Source organism: Prenolepis imparis, unplaced genomic scaffold (genome assembly GCF_030444845.1).
Source record: "Prenolepis imparis isolate NDT839.2.m4 unplaced genomic scaffold, iyPreImpa1.0 SCAF_1, whole genome shotgun sequence".
Lineage (NCBI taxonomy): Eukaryota > Metazoa > Arthropoda > Insecta > Hymenoptera > Formicidae > Prenolepis > Prenolepis imparis.
In genome coordinates this window covers 11,360,981-11,377,875 of record NW_028141159.1, presented here as the reverse complement: position 1 = coordinate 11,377,875, position 16,895 = coordinate 11,360,981, and the positions used below count along the sequence as shown (strand labels likewise).

The 16,895-nt window shown below is 34.5% G+C and overlaps 2 protein-coding genes across 8 annotated transcripts in view; one reads left to right on the top strand and one right to left on the bottom strand.

The window, feature by feature from the left end:
* The window catches only part of LOC145934352 (latrophilin Cirl), a 425,698-nt gene that overhangs the window by 85,292 nt on the left and 323,511 nt on the right, over positions 1 to 16,895 (top strand). For 5 of the 7 annotated variants that reach the window (XM_083037539.1, XM_083035962.1, XM_083039104.1 and 2 more), the window contains one exon: positions 5,634 to 5,680. Coding sequence is in view for 4 of the 7 variants with exons in the window: in XM_083035962.1 (XP_082892088.1) it covers positions 5,634 to 5,680 (47 nt within the window). In the remaining 3 variants the exon portion in view is untranslated. Of the gene's footprint in view, positions 1 to 5,633; positions 5,685 to 13,330; positions 13,972 to 16,895 lie in introns of those variants that run through there. The other 2 variants (XM_083038330.1, XM_083036781.1) reach the window with 2 other exon arrangements.
* Positions 1 to 16,895, bottom strand: part of LOC145944350 (uncharacterized) — a 367,235-nt gene that overhangs the window by 87,004 nt on the left and 263,336 nt on the right. The window contains exon 7 of the mRNA XM_083052625.1: positions 12,232 to 12,334. The gene's annotated coding sequence lies outside the window, so the exon portion shown is untranslated. The remainder of the gene's footprint in view (positions 1 to 12,231; positions 12,335 to 16,895) is intronic.

Sequence of the window (16,895 nt, the reverse complement as noted above, 5' to 3'; positions counted from 1 at the left end):
GCTTATTTTGCATAAAAATAAGAAGCGCCTCCCGCACGATGCGTGCACGCATATTTCTTTTACGGTCAGTTACTGAAGACATTAAAGTCGAAGGGATTTCGATGGGTGGGCATTGCGGCGCCGCACGCCGTCGCGCTAACAAGACGATCTTTAAAGGAGGAAAGCGTTTCCCCAGTCACCAGTTAACATCTTTGTCTCGTATTCCTGTGCCTGGTTTGTGAATATATTCATGAGGTAACCCGCGTATCGACCGGCACTCATCGAAACTTTCGGAAACACACCATCTTGAATTGCAAGTAAAAATAAAGAATGCAGTTAAGTGCATTTTGTATCGACAATAATAGACACAAAAATACGCGTCATTTATTTTCAAGTCGATCTATTTAACAATTTTCGAGTAATCAATACCGAAGAAAAAAATAAAATCAGAAAATATAGCAAGAGAATAAGGCAAATATCTACGATAGAGAGAGAGAGAAAGAGAGTTTGAGAATCAATATTTCGAATCAGGAACAAAACGGAGTGACATTTTTGTGATTCAAAGGCACAAAAGAATGAATATCCTGTGACTGTTGATATTCATTTTCATGCGTTCCATATTATGACATCGGTTGTTCTCTCGTGTCAAGATATTGAATTAATCAAGAGAGAGAAATCGCTCTCATCGCGACTTCGCGGATGTGCATTATCGATACATCAACGTGGTCTCGCTTGAACGCGTTCTCCGGCAAAGTACACCGGCGGGGCTTTAATGGAAGCTGCATATATGTATATCGAGGGAAGGGAGAGGAAGGGTCGGATGTGTTTCACAGTGCCGCATCGCCCGGACGCACAATAAACCGATGTGTATTCGAAGGGGCTTAACTAGACGAACTATTCCTGCGCAGTTTCTATTAGTAAATCACCCGCGCACTGCATGGCATAGATAACGACCCCATAGCGCAGCGACAACGCCTCTTCGATGGGGGGGACTTAATTAAGTATATATTAATTAAAATCGTTTCCGCGTGCCCTCCTCCCGCCAACGTCAACTATATACCCGTTGCTATAATGTTTCTCTCCACTTTATCCCTTCTCTTCCCGTTCAGTTCGCTTGCATGCATACTGTCGCATATTTGCGAAAATTAAATTTTGATCGCAACGTCTTTGGTATCAAAAAATTAAAAAAAAACATACATACAAAGACAAAGAGGATGAGAGAAAGAGAAAGAGAGATAATTTTATATATACCTACATATATACTATGAAAAGTATATATAATATAAAATATATATGTATGTATATAATATATAAAATATATTTTATATTATATATACATATAATATATAAATTTTATATATATATATACTATATAAAAAGTAGCAAAGAATGCAAATGGAGAAAGACTGGTGTATATCTATCTTGGATAAAATTTTCATATACGTGCGCATATGTATGTTAAAGAGATTTTTCTCGAAATAATTCTTTTTTAAATAATCCTTCACATCTAAAAGATTCTCGAAATACTTAGTAATTGCCCCAGTGCAAAGCTCCGAAAATAAATTATATGACAACGATTCGTCAGTCGAAGTTATTCAAGTTCGACATATGGAGCCTCAAATAGGCCAGTGATTCTAAAAAGGTTCGGCAACGAAGCGCCAGCGGCGCAATCTCAGATTTCGCGTCAATTATTCGGGCTTAATAAAAATGTACGTTACGGATGGCGAACGCGAATAAAGGAGAGTCGTCTGCCACCCGCAGCCCCCTCTCGCAAAATGCAATGTCAAGGAGACGAATCGGTGACATCGGAGAAAGGCACCCTTGTTAACGTTTACGTCGTCTGTTTCCTTTTGTCGGAATAACCCTTTCTCTTCGGGCGGTTTAAATCCGGTCGGACGCGTCGAATAATATTTATCACGCAATCTTTTCATCAGCGAGATTAGTATATTAATCCTCTATAATATTTATTTAAATATAAAGTAAAGTATAAACTCAATTTTCGCTTTGCTCGGAGATTATTCCGGCGTTCGCGATAGTATTGAATTGTTAAATTTTTGTCACTATACTTATCTCGTTAGATAAAATCAAAATACAAAAATAATTTCACGATTCCGATTTTATATCTATGAAAGATATATATATTTTTCGTAATGCTGTATCTCTTTACAATAATAAATTTTCTATTCGCGTACTGTGAGCTAAACATAGGGACTTTCGATCGACCGAGTACCTATGTATGCATTGAGTGATGTGTTAGAGTAAGTAACATTTCATGTTTCGGCTCGCAGAAGACTCGAACGGCACGCGGGACACGCTAATAGAAATATATTCGTTTGAAGGAGCACACTCCCGCGTACGTCCCGCTGCGCTTCGTTCGATCGTGCGTGACTATCGAGAGAAGATTCGAATTTAATCTTGCGAGAAATTGTAGAAGTAGACGCGTGTACAGAATAGAAGTAGATGCGTGTACACGTATGAGTTGATATATAATAAGCAGAATATTCTGCTTGAGAGAAAAACTACTATTATCTCGACAATGGAAAGCTTCGAGATTGTAGAAAGAAAATTCGAATTTTAGCTTATGAAAAATTGTTAATGTGAAAAGATACATGCACATTATGAAAGGAAGTCACTTACGTATACGCATGATTAATATAAGCTAGAAAGAGAGGAAAGAAAGTTCTCTTACAATAATAAATGCACAGGTGGATATTCTCTTGGATACTCATCAATCATATTTTTCAATTTTCCCTTTTGTACTTCCGGCAAAATTTCTCGCGCAAAAGTGTCGCCTGCAGTGGGTATGAACAACGCAATATGAACACAATGTTCATTGTATCGTTATGCCTTTTTCTGTACCGCCTGTCGACGATAAATTAAATCGTGGTCGAGTGCCACGTACGTATTTTTCACGGAGCGCGTTATCGTATATGCTTGAGCGACTCTTGTCTCTCTTTTTCTCTTTCTTTCTCTTTCTGCTTCTTCGTTTTGCTTCGCGTTCCATCGTCTCTTCGCCTTATCGGAGACTCTTGGATTTTAATTTCGCCTTAGGGCGACAGCTCATCCTCCGATAAATAATGACCCATAGCCTCCACACGGTCGCCGAAACGTCCTCCGCGTCGCTTTTATCGGACCAAGTTTATTATGCGCTGTTCCACTGTTTAAATTTTCACATATCGAAACATCAATCAAATATTTCTCTCTATTTTGTGTCAGTGAGAACCTTTATACATCTTTTATTTTGGCAACACGTATGTTATAATGGCAGATATAAAATAACGTTCCGAAAGAGAAACAGATCAATGCCTCGTATATATTTATATAGCGCTAAATATAGTTGTTTGCTTTTAAAGCTATCTATCGAGTACAGCAGATAATTTATTTGTTAGAGAATATCGTGTCTACTATAAGATTGATATAAAATATAGTTAACAATATGAGATATGAGTATGATAATTCAATTGCGCGTATTTATCAAATTATATTTAAAATAATTATATTTAAAATAATATAAGTATTTCATTCAGATGAAAATAGAAATTGTTATAATATATCAATTTTTATTTTATTATTTCCAAAATAAATATTTAAACATTCTTCTTTATTAATAAATTATTATCATCTACATATATGTAATACATACACACATTATATATGTATATATGACTTAATATATTGATAATTATTTTCTTAAAACAAGAAAGCTTGAAAATGTACTATCGAAATAAATCAGTAGAACAATTTTCTCTGATGCGAAAAACAGCGTGTATCATACTGTTGTAAATCACACGCACACCAGATAACGTAACAAATTGCTCGGCATCGGGCCTGATCGAGAGCAGAATGGAAACGTGGACAAAAAGGACAGCGGCTGAAGGAGAGCAAGGGATCGAACACCTTTATCGAACTATCGACGAGCCTCTCGTACCAATTCCTGCGCGTGTAATTTCACGCCCAAATCGCGGAAGTTATGGCAATAGGGCTGGCGATACAAGCCATAAACGGGGTTGCCTGACCGTGAACGTACGTACGTATATATATATATAGGTCTCTGGCGAGGTCCGAGGCCAGGTATTTTCTCTCTCTGGCGAGGCCCGGTCCCTTGAAAAACAAACAGTTAAAGCTAGGTGGTCCCTCATTAAGTTGGCACTACTCCCGGGTCGTTCCCCTTTAATTCGAGTCGATTCCGGTGCCGCACATAGAGAGGGTCTCCGAAAGGACCCCGGATCCCTCGGGGCCCTATTATACACGCGCGCACGTTTACGCGCAGGCAGGTGAGATGTTAGCTATGCAGAATCAACGTGTTCGATACCACGTTGTCACCACGTTGATGCGCACGCTGGCTACACGCACGTGTTCATATTTCACGTGTACGAATGCTATGAGCATACCAGAGGATGTTATTACCGCGATGGACTGAGGACGCGAAGAGAAATTATACTCAATCTTCCTCTAAAACTGGTCGTACCGTTCGCATTTAAGAGCTTGTTTTCGACATTAATCTTTAAAAAATGATTATTATTTTCGAAGAATCGAGTTGGTAATCTCCCGCCAGAGCATGGCTTGACGATAATTTGTGTACGCGAAACGTGTGACCGAGGTTTATTTTGTCTTGACAGAGAGAAATACTTTAGAGAGAAGAATCTTTGTAAAATGTAGGAGAAAATCATCAATTAAATTATTAGACGGCAAAATAATTTCAGAAATAGGAAAGTATCGTCATATATGTGTCTTTAAAAAAAAAATATTTCTGTAAAATATAGCTATAATCTCTTTTGCGTACTTGATAATATTAATCTAAATTTATTGACTAAATAAAATATAAATAAAAATTTTTAGTTATACATATAATACTTATAATTTGAAACAATTTGTTATGATAAATATCATCAAGTTAATAGTTTTCCTGCAAGCGTCATGATTGCGTATATAATAATGATTATTTATTCTCGAAGGTTCATAGCATCAAAGATTGTACGTAGTTGCCGATGTGCGCGCAATACTCGTGGCATAAGGAAAATGCCTGATAATGGAATTACGTATAGAGAAGGGATTAGCGAAATCCCTCGAATGCAAAAGCTTATTCTATAATCTGTACAACATGCCCGCATCTCCGATGCGAATCACAAGCGAACAAATGAGCATATATAATACGATTTGATTTTTTTTTAACATTAATGCTAATTTTGTATAATTTTCATTTATTTATATAAAACACTACGAAATTTATAGCTAAGATATAATCGATTTTTTTTCATTCAATTTCTTTCTTTTTTATTTTTTTGTATTCTTCTTTCTGTTAAAATTTTAAAGATTATGATTAAATTTATTAATTTTGATATTCATATAAGTAATATCGTCTAAAAATAGCATTGAGGCTTTTTTCTATTATTGTCATCAATTTATCCTGATTTTCTATTGCTTTATTATCCTGATACAGCAATTATATAGGAATTATATAAGATTATAATGAAATAAATGCAGACGATTGAGGAAATATATTTAAATTAAGAGCCGTTATTATTCGTGCAGCGATATATAGTTCGTTGGGTCGGCGATTCGAAAACATATCGCACATATACGTTCGCGTAAGCTAATACACAAATGTAACCTTGATATTACACTGTGTTAATGCGTGTGGTTTTATTTTACAGATACGCGTCAACTTTGCGGGAAAAGGACGACAACGTGGAAAAATTACGTAAGTAGGTATATACATATACTATACACACACATTATATGTATATATACATATCTAATCATATATATATATATATATATATATATATATATATATACACACTAATGTAATGTGCTAATTAGTTGATATCTATTAATTAACCGATAATTGATAACGGATATAACCGCGTATCGTTACTCGTCTATGTCATAGATCTAGTGTCATCTCCCTTCTGCTTCCTTGACAAAGAAACACTGCATGTTACACACACACACACAATCCTCTATCAGAGAAAATTCTTCCCACGCCTGTATCACGCGAAACCTGTGAGTGTACTAAGAAATATAGTAACTCACATGAGCGACGTATAAAATGTTTGCGGAAACATTTATTTTCTTTAGTTAACTAGTAATAAAATATTATAATTTAACATTATTAACATTTTAATCAAGTTTCAAATATCATATAGAATCGAAACATTTAAATATAAAGATTTGAATTTTATTATACTTTGAAATATAAAAAAATGTTGCTGTAATTAAAACAGTCTTATTTCATAATAACAACGACCTGTGTCATAATAATCTTTGTAAAAAACTTGAAATATCGCTATATTTCAATATAATAAAATTATGAAGAGAAATATTCATCAGCTTAATTAAAAACTATAGAAAGCTTTCTATTTTAATGAAGTCATATGTTTATAACCAAGTAGCATGTTAAATGTCATATTCTGAATCTCGAGAAACTAATCATAAGTGTCGTCATACTTTGTAGAGAGTTGTAGAAAATTGGTTCGATAAATTTAATCTCTAATCACTGAAAAAAAATTGATAGACTTATCGAATGTACGCTAAATGATCCCACGATCTAATATTCTTTTTCTTTCAAAGACGAATTTATATTGGAAATAAAATTCCAAACCATTAAGAGACTCTATAAAATAATTTTGTTCAGAAATATTTACTCGGAAAATCATCTTGTGATTAATTCTCTCTATCTCTCTTTTCATAATATTTTTCATATGGCAATAAATGAATTATTTATTGCTATACGTAATTTCATAATAGTTAGATTTTTGCAATTAAAAAAAAGTATGTTAAGGTTGTAATTTGGATTTCAATTTAAATGACACCATGGATTAATATACTAAGATTTTGCGTTATAGAAATATTTTATCGACAAGAGCATCGTGTCTTCATTTTGATTCTTCCTTTGCAAATGTCCGCGCACAAAATTAGTCCGGTTCTCGAAGAAACATGCACTAGCATTTAAGTGTCTTCGTTATGTCGGTATATTTTATGATGTTGTTCGTGTAACTGCCGTGTTTACGATTTTATTGAACCTGCTTATGCCGGTTTTATCTCGTACAAAACGCATCTAATATGTCTCGCGTGAAAAGGAAAACGCAATGGATTCTTGCACTTTTAAGAATAGTTCTGAGCACGCAGTAAATCTAAATATCAAAGTATATGGTTAATTAGATTCGACTTTCCGAGGATAGACATGTTATTGCAAGATCATTCATGATTCGAAAATTCTAAAGATAATAATTTATATAAATGAGTCTTTTTAAATGAGTTAGATAAAATTAGATCAATTCCACAATATTTAGAGAAGATAAAAAATTTAAATAAAAATTTTTATTTTTTGATTCTCTATTTATAATTAAAAAATTGAAATCACCTAATTTATATGATTGATAATCCTGATTTTGATCAATAAAACAAACATTTATTGTTGAAATAATTATTATCTATATGAATATTGTGAAGAGCAAAGTTAATGTTATACCGCACTTTTGTTTTTCATATGCTTTATACTTAAACTTTGTACAAGTACATTATTTTATAATTTTATCTTTTCTCGCTTGGTTTTTCTGACCATTTATTAGAAGTATGGCTAAAGTTTCGGTTAAGTAAGTGTTCGAAGTTTTATACCATTCATTCGAAAATATTATGCTAAAAGTTCTCAGATTATATTAACTCTATGTATCCAAAATTGATGTTGACAGCTTAAGAGATAACTCTTTTCATAAGAGAGTTAATCTTTTGCTTTCGAAATATTTTTATCGTGACATTATAAACTATTACACTATTTTATATCGAAAGTTCATACTCCAAGTTCAATATTTTTAAATAAAATTAAGAAGCTTAATAATAACGCGCAAATCATTCTAGCTCTTTAAGTCCGATTAACTTTGTCTTTGAAAGTAACCCGCCTAATATATCGATTGATATTTAATCATTATTTATTTACAGAATATAAGCTGGAAAGAGATAATAATGTGTACAAAAAATTAATACTCGTGACATATAAAAGTTATATGCAACGTAAATATGTTATTCCGTGCAAAGTTATGTATCTTATAGTTGTCTATAAAAGGTTAATGTTGCATCACACATCGTTAAGATTTTTCATTGATTTCAACGCAATACATATTAAATATTTGCAAAAGAAAATTATTAAATATTGATTTATGAACAAAATTGTATGTATTAAAAATAAATTTATAATATAATAGTAATATATATATATAAAAGATAAAACTGTAAATATATGTATATACAATTATGTTACATTACTTGAGAATTAAGAAGAAAACTATCAGTTTGACGTTAAAAATAAAATCGTGTATTTATCAAAGTAATCGCGTGTGCGACGCAACATTAATAACATCTCATCACTCTCTGCACTCTGGCTCTATACTAAAGCGTTAAAACAACCCTCGAATATGATAAATTAATAAATATGGCCCGACTGAAAGTATTCAACGATTCCGATGATGAAAATATTCTCGATATCTCAATTATTTGTTGGACGCGTGAATTCCTGCTCGTTTTCTCGTCATCGGCATGAACCGTGAGACTGAATGGCGGCACGGAAGGTTAAAGGAAAATGCAGACTTCGGTTCGACAATAGGTCACCTACGGTCCCTTACGCCCCCACCTCGCCCTTACTCTCCCTTTTTTTCTATCGTCCCTTTTCGAGTATATACTCCGGAATCTCGACCGAGCCAGCTGCTTTAATGCTGCGGAACTGACTGTAACGCGCCGGCAATTGTCATGGTCTCGTGAACTGTAAAGCGCGCTAGGGAACATGCCACGAGCAATTCTGTCCAGGTTTATGTTGCATCCTCGACTGTTGACATTTGCCACCGGGCCCGGGTGTTGTCTGCGATCACCGGCACGAATCGTTTACATCGAGATAGAAATAGGATAAAATAGGCATATACATACATAGATATCGAGGGAAGGATCGTGACAAGGATTTGGTTGTCCGGTTAATTAGGCAACAATAGTAGATCATGAGAGACACACGCCGAGGATTTATAGTATTTTAGTAGAGATTTAGTCTGTGAAATTATTTCGAAAGATAATAATGGCAAATAGACAAAGGCACATTTTTGCGAAACTCTGTCTCTATTTATCAAAACTTTTACTTCTTCTATGAATTATTAGCTTATATTTATTTTTTTATTTGTATTATTTTATGTTAAGTAAATGTCTTTTTTCGAATTTTATATTTCATATAGATTTTAACCTTTTCCTTTTTATTCCTACAATAATTCTTTTCCTATCCTTACAATTATATTTCTCACCATTGAATTTTGTTTCAAAATAATTTGTCTGTACTTGTTTGACTTTCGTATAAACGTTTAAAGATAACTAAAATTTGAATTCTTAAAAAAATTCGAGTTTTCTTTGCTTCATTGCGCGAACTGTGACGGCATAGTTATCGAGATGTGTTATCAGCCGTGCGAAACGACGCCACAAATTCCGTACGATGTTTCAAGACGCGTTTTCGGGCCGCCGTTGGATTAAAACGTCATCGCGGTATCGTGTCACAGAGTACAACTGCGATCCTGCAAACGACCCTTCGGAGAATAAACTCCCTTCCAGTATTTATGGACTTTTGGGATTAGCGGGGGCGAGGGAGCGAAGTAACCTCCGCGCACGAGAGAGCATCTCTTTTGTAAACTCGGTCACGAAACACCTCGACGACGAGAGGCGACCCTCTCCTGCGATGTAGATCGCGATCTACCTTGTTTATGCGATACTCTCGCATAAGGGGTGCTCTTTTGTCCGCGGTTGATTCTCGCCGGGAGATACTGTCAAATGAATTTCGGGGATGGCAACGATATATTTCGCATTCGACTGCGCTTCCGCGTGGTCTTTACAAGCTCTTCTTGTCACGCATGATTTTTTCAGAGACTTCGAATATGGACGTACTTATTAATGCAATTTTATTCTCAATTTAATTGTATATAAATATTCGAAAGAATTATAAGCAAAGTTATGCGATAATGTATTTATGTCAATAACGAGTATAACGAATATCTGTTTTTAATGCACAAATGATACTGTTTATTAAAATTTATAGAGAAAATTTTCTTTTAGAATTTTCCCTGAAAATCATGGGACAATATGGTATAGAAAGAATTTTATGAGAATTTCTCTGATTAATATTTATCACAATAAAAATAATATCTATCACAATAAAATATAAAATATGTTTGATTAATTTTACTATGCAGTTTAGTAAAATTAATCAAACATGTCTTATATTTTATTGTGATAGATATTATTATTTTTATTGTGATAAATATTAATCAGAGAAATTCTCATCAAATTCTTTCTATACCATATTGTCCCACGATTGATTTTCAGGGTAAATTTTAAGAGAAAATTCTCTCAGGGTATGTGAGCTACGATTCTCTTTAATACCGTTCATCATATTTCGATTGTTAAATTATAACTTTTTCTATCTCATTAAAATAACAAAGATAATTTTCGTTTATTATTTAATCAAAAGATTGTATAGAGTAGGTACTATAAGTTAATATTATAAGCAAAGATGAGAGAAAAGTGAAGGTGAAGCGTAGTTCACCTTCACGTCAACAGAAACTTCCCGATGTTTTCCGCAGTTTTCGAGACAGGCGTGCGTTTAAATGCGAGAGTTTGCGACCTCTCCCTTGGATTGTTTTCCTTCGTCGTGGATAATTTCCCGTCTGCCACTTGCACCTCGCGCGGTAATTTATTGTAAACGCGAAGGCGGACGCGCCGGTTTAAATGATTTTCCTGATACGGCAGCGAACGGATGGACGGACAGACGGAAACGTTTTCCGTCGCGACGTTAACGATTCATTACGGAAGTGTAAATTAGCGAAAATCGTATCTCGTAGCTATCTCGTATTGCTCATCGCCGGAAATATGCAATCATCGTTAAAGAAACATTAATTTTTTAATATTGGTACATACCTAAGATGATTCACTTCAAATTGTTTGCACAATTTAAGTATTTTTCGAATTGGATTTTCTTAAAAATGTATACACATACATATTGCAACAGGAATACTTTTCATTAATTGTAAACAAATCGATTGGCAAGTTTTGGAAATTATGTATTATTGATTGTTAGTAAAATAAAATCTTATTTTCAATGAATTTTAGATTTTCTTATTTCAATACAATTTTAATCTAAAATTAATCAAGGAAATATTGAATATCAAATATTAGAAAATTGATTGTGAGACAAGAATGCTAACTATATTTTTTTCGGAAAGGAAAGATTTTAACTTAATCGAAGTTTATCATGTCATATACATAAATGATAAGCGTTAATTTTAAGATTTGACTTTGTATCATGATTAGTTATTTTAAATTTGATTCGTTCATTTAGCAAAACGAAGACAAGTTTGGGCATCAGCACAAAATAAACTTGTTTTTTTTTCTGCTTATTTTAGACGCTTTCAATATTTCAAAAAGCGTTTGAATTAATAATGGAGTATAAAATAAGATTGCAGAACAAATTTGTGAATATATAACTGTCATTTCGTTAAATAAAATATATTGGGTCTGTGTTCGAAAGGCAAATATTTTTACAATGGAAACAATACTTCATTTCGGATTCGTATAATCGATGAAATAGTATACAGTAACGTTGTTTTGATTTTGTAAACGATAATATTGAAAAACAATGTCTATAAATAATAGCTAAATAAATAAATAGAAATTTGCATTCAATATTTTATGAAAGAACATTTTGTCGTAAATTGATTTACAATTTGTCATAATTTCATAGCATTAGCGTTATTATGAAAAGTTTTCATTTTGCATGTATCTTTGTCAAGTTTCAATATAGATATTTTAAATTCGTTACATTAACCAATCAATTATGTTTCTTTAAATCTTTTGATATAAATATTATATACAATACAAAAAATAATATTTAATTAAATATTTAAAGATCTAAAATATTCTAGATATAATGCATCACATAAAAAAGATATTTAAAAAATTCAAACTCATAAATGGTAAATAGTACGCAAGCATTTTACATATCATGTATACTTTTTACGCTATCTCTTTCAAATAAATAAATTTATCATATTATACCAAGTTATTATATTACCTATTTTATTTTTATCTGTTTTATATATGTATATACACAAATTTTAATATACTTTTTTTTGTATTATTTTTATTATTATTTATTAATTAAATATATAATATATAATTGCTATTATTTATATGACATTATTTTTTTTATTCATTAATAATGGTACTCACATTGTTTTGATGACGTAGTACTGAAGGAATGAAAAGCAACGGAGCACAAGTTGTTTATATGTGTGATCTACGTGGGAATATATCGTCCTTGTAACGGTGTGACCTGCAATCAAACAAACAATGTATATGAAACTGGCATTTATTTTCTTATACGTAACAGTATCAATGATTAAATGATAAGAATTTATTTACATTATCTCAATATTAAATTGAAGAAAGCAAATTCATTGAACGAAAGCGTTCGTTTGACACGAATTGAATACGAAGTCACGATTTCAAGCGTTGTAAATCGCGTACGTGATATCGGAATATCCCTAATACTCTCTCCGAGAGAGATATCGATAACTATGAATTCAATCATTTCACCGAGAACTTTGCGTTATTGCACAATTTCGAACTTTGTCGCAACTTCCAAATAGCTATTTTACAAGTTTCAATAATCGTTAATATTTTAAACGCCTTATAGGACGCCATCTTATAGTTGCTACATGTTCGCGATGTTCGTAAATGATATCTCAGCTTTAATTTAAAGACAGATCTTTTTTCGAAGATTCCTTCGCGAGCTGGTTTAAAGAAAAAGAAAGAATGAATGAAGAAAGCATTACAAAATCTCACATACATTCTTGTTCCGAGAATCCGTCTTCCGTTCGCTCGCCAGTGTGTGTGTGTGAGAGAGAGAGAGAGAGAGAGATTAACCGACTCCGTCTCGCCAAGACTATCGACGCGACTCGGATTGTTGGATAACCAATCATATAACACGATATCGTTAGTCGAAGATTCGCGCTATCAGCTTGGTCGCGCAGGAATAACACGATCGCAAACGGTGAAACTGACTTTCAAGTTGGCCGCGACGAAAATTCCACGAAACGCGTTTACACGAACCGTATAGGAGAGAGTATCTTCACCAACTTGAAGGCAGTCACGGGACGCGGCGGGGGTCGGCGCGGCGCTAGTACGATACGCAAAGAACCGAGGTGAGTCGAGAACTGCCGAGTGGGAGAAGCGTGATGGTAGGGGGAGCCGCCGCCGCTCGGCTGACGTGGTGGGGGGGAGACGCTCGCTCGTTGCCTGCGTTCACTCAGTTCCTCCGTCGCCGCTGTAGGGATTGTATCGCCGAGGTCAGGGAACGTTTCGTCGCGCATTGTCGTTCCCTTCGCAGTCGCGTCGCGACGGATGTTACGTTTGTGCTTCTAATACGCTTAATTACGCTCTAATACGTTCTTAAACGGCGCCCTTGCCATCGTCGCCGTTTATCTCGCCGCGATATTCCGCCATGGAGACTCGCAACTTTCGTGCGTTACGGTGAAATAGCGCCACGAGCGCTATCGCGCGATCAACTTCACACAACAGTGAAACGCGCGCGTCGCGAAATCACAATTGCACGATATCGCGAAGTGGTGCGTAACTTGATCGCCCCGGGATCTGATTCGTTCCCGGAATCCGTTCAAGGAAACCCTCCGAGACGAAGGACCGATAGAGGAGACTTAACGGAATACGCAGCCGGAGCCGGAGATTGCAGCCGTCGGCAGGACGTGCCTCGGCTAACTTCACTCAGCCAATATCTGTGTCAGGATCGCTCGGCGAGTCTCCGCATTCCTGGAAATCCCGACGGAATATAACGAGGCCCGGACCTCGACAGTGTGTTTCGTGCGACAGTGACAGTGACAGTTTGGTTTTGTTTCGGTTTTCGATTTTTGTGCGATGTGCTACCGTCTCACCGTTCTTCGAATCTTCTGTCTCGTAAGTACCACAAATAAACGCTTTTCCATTCTCGCTCTGGTATATTTCCGCGATCGTTTTCTTTCATTTTGTCGGCATACAACGGTTGCGATTCGAAATTCCACGATTCGATTTCGAAGATGCGTAGACATGGTGTGTGTGTGTGTGAAATTGGCGTCTCGTTTCCACTGGCGTGGAAATTCATAAATAATTAAGAGTCCTGGGATGAATAAAAAAATCAGCGGAATACGACGTCCGTTACTTTCCGATTTTCAAGTGATTATACGCGCATTTCAGTGCTGCCAACTGTCAAACTGAAATTGACGACAATTTTACACACGTACTAAATCACGTCGTTGCGATGCAAAACTTGTGACGTAAGATGCGATTTTGGCACTTCAATGGCGATCTAATAAATTACCTAAAAATGCACTAGGAACAATAATTTACTAAATCGCGCACAATCTAACGGGAAAAATTTCGTGCCGTCGACTCGCACTCATTAATTAGCCGCTTTATTTTCAATTGTTCTAGAGTCGTTGGGACTCTTGAGTTTAAAGAAATAGTTGCCATTAAAGCAACGAAAATGCCTTAAGACAAACTGAGACGTCAACTTTACGCAGCGTCTCACTTTGTCTTACAGCATTTTTCTTATCATCAGTAATTATCAGAATTTAAAAAATTTATAGTTTTATGTGAATTCTAAGAAGAGTTCTGCTTAAAAGCAAGAAAATATTAATTAAATCGAAATAAAAACAACCGGATTATAATTTTCAAAAATCGATTGACGTTTCATAGATATAGAGATCCGATTATCTTTAATTTAAAAAAAATATATTTTGAAAATGAACGTAGGAAGTACATAGTAACATTAACTTACTTTCCTAAAACTGTTGTTTTCTTTTCATGAAATATAATACTTTCTTCTTGAAAATAAAAATGAAAGAAGAAACTGGAGGCAAATTTACTCTCTCTCTTAACTTGTGAAATTTACTTAACTCTAATGTAGCTATTCTATCATATCCGGAGAAACGTATATATTTTTATCCATATTTGAGAAAATCAAGATCTTTCTTAATTTTTAAATATTAAAAGGGAAGAAAAGATAAATACCCGCAGAAATTTAGAACTGATTAAAAATTGTAAGGAGAAATTTGATTAGAATTGCGAAAATCCATATTTGATTACGATGATATAATTCGAGCATGCATGCGAGATGATCAACGTTGAACTTCGTGGCAAGTTATCGCTATCGCGTAGCGAAACTTTAGAAAGAAGTTCTTTGAAATTTAGGTGCCGGTCGCGTGAATGGAGAAGTCGATTCGAGGGGTGCCTGATGATTCATTTATATCAATATTGGGTGGGCGCGGAGCGATTAGAGTTCCTCCCGTTGCGTTGTCATCCGTCGCACACGCAACGCACGCACTCATCACTTGCGTAACACTTTGCGGCTTGTCGACGTCATTCTGACGCCTGTCGTCTCGTAATCCTCAGCTAATTGTTGAAGGCACAATGCAACAGATGAAAAGTCATTTATTTCGTCGTATCATGATTGCATCTTTTGGTAATATCGTGTGTGTGAAGCTGACGTCTCGTTTTCTGGCATCCTCGAATTATATATCGTGTTAAATATATAGATTTTCGCAATTCTAATCAAATTTCCCCTTTCTGTCGCTATGGAATTAAGTGGATCTATATACGTTTACAATTCTAATCAGTTTTAAATTTGTGCGGATATTTATCTTTTCTTCTCTTTTTATATTTAGAAATTAAGAAAGATCTTGATTTTTTCAAATGTGGATAAAAATAAACACGTTTCTCCTGATATAATAGAATAGCTACATTAAAGTTAAGTAACCTTCGCGATGACAAGTTGCTTTCAGTTTCTTCTTTCATTTTTATTTCCAGGAAAAAATATTATATTTCATAAAAAGAAAACGACAGTCTTAGGAAAATAAGCTAATGCTAGTATGTACTTCTTATGTTCATTTTAAAAATACATTTTTTTTAAATTAACCTGTGTGTGCCTCATGTGCTATAAAAATCTTATTAAAAGAAGACTCATTTTATTAACATTTTCAATATCACAAAAATCAGGAACACGTTAATTCGAGGAAAACGATATAGTCATGCGCATACACTCGATTCTTAATAGTTGATTTTACTCACTTGGGTCTCGTTTTGCAATATCATGATTTATCGCATCATTGTTCTTATGACAGTTTTTATTTAGAAACACTTGCCATTAATTATGATGTGTGCAATTAGAAAAGAAGTGCACATCATTCGCAAGATGCATAATTAACAACGAAGTACATGTCATTACGGTTTGTTATTAATAGACTATATCTTACAATACAACAATAAAGCATCATATCATTGTGTACATTCTCAAAATTACAAAGCCTAAATGCAAATATCATCAAAACATTCAATATCACTATTTATTATAAAAATAAAACGTATTAGGAGATTCTAAAATAAATACCCAAAAAATTAAAAAAGATTAAGCTATCGTGTTATATATATATGTTCGCATTTTTATAAAGAATTCTTATTAATTTTATATTTCTGCATTGTTAATTCACATTCGTTAAAAATTTTTTTTTAAATTATGTAACCGCCGTCTTTTCACAATCAAAATGTTTTTTTTTTCGACATTGTTATCAAAAACAAGGCAAGATGTAAACGAGAAATTATTTACGAGCGGGCTAGCTGATGGCCGCGGACTTTCGTGTAAACAGACTAGTTTGTATTCTCGGGGCAACGTGCACGCGCGCTTTGAGCATTGACTTGTAAAACGAGACCAAACAGGAGGTCTTCCCGCGGGACACGTCAAAGCGAGCCTTCCGTCGCTCCCGGTAATCTTTGGCTTAATGACACGACATCGCGTCGCTTGCATCGTCTCACGAATTATCCTTAGAAATTCAAAGCAGCTCGGCAGT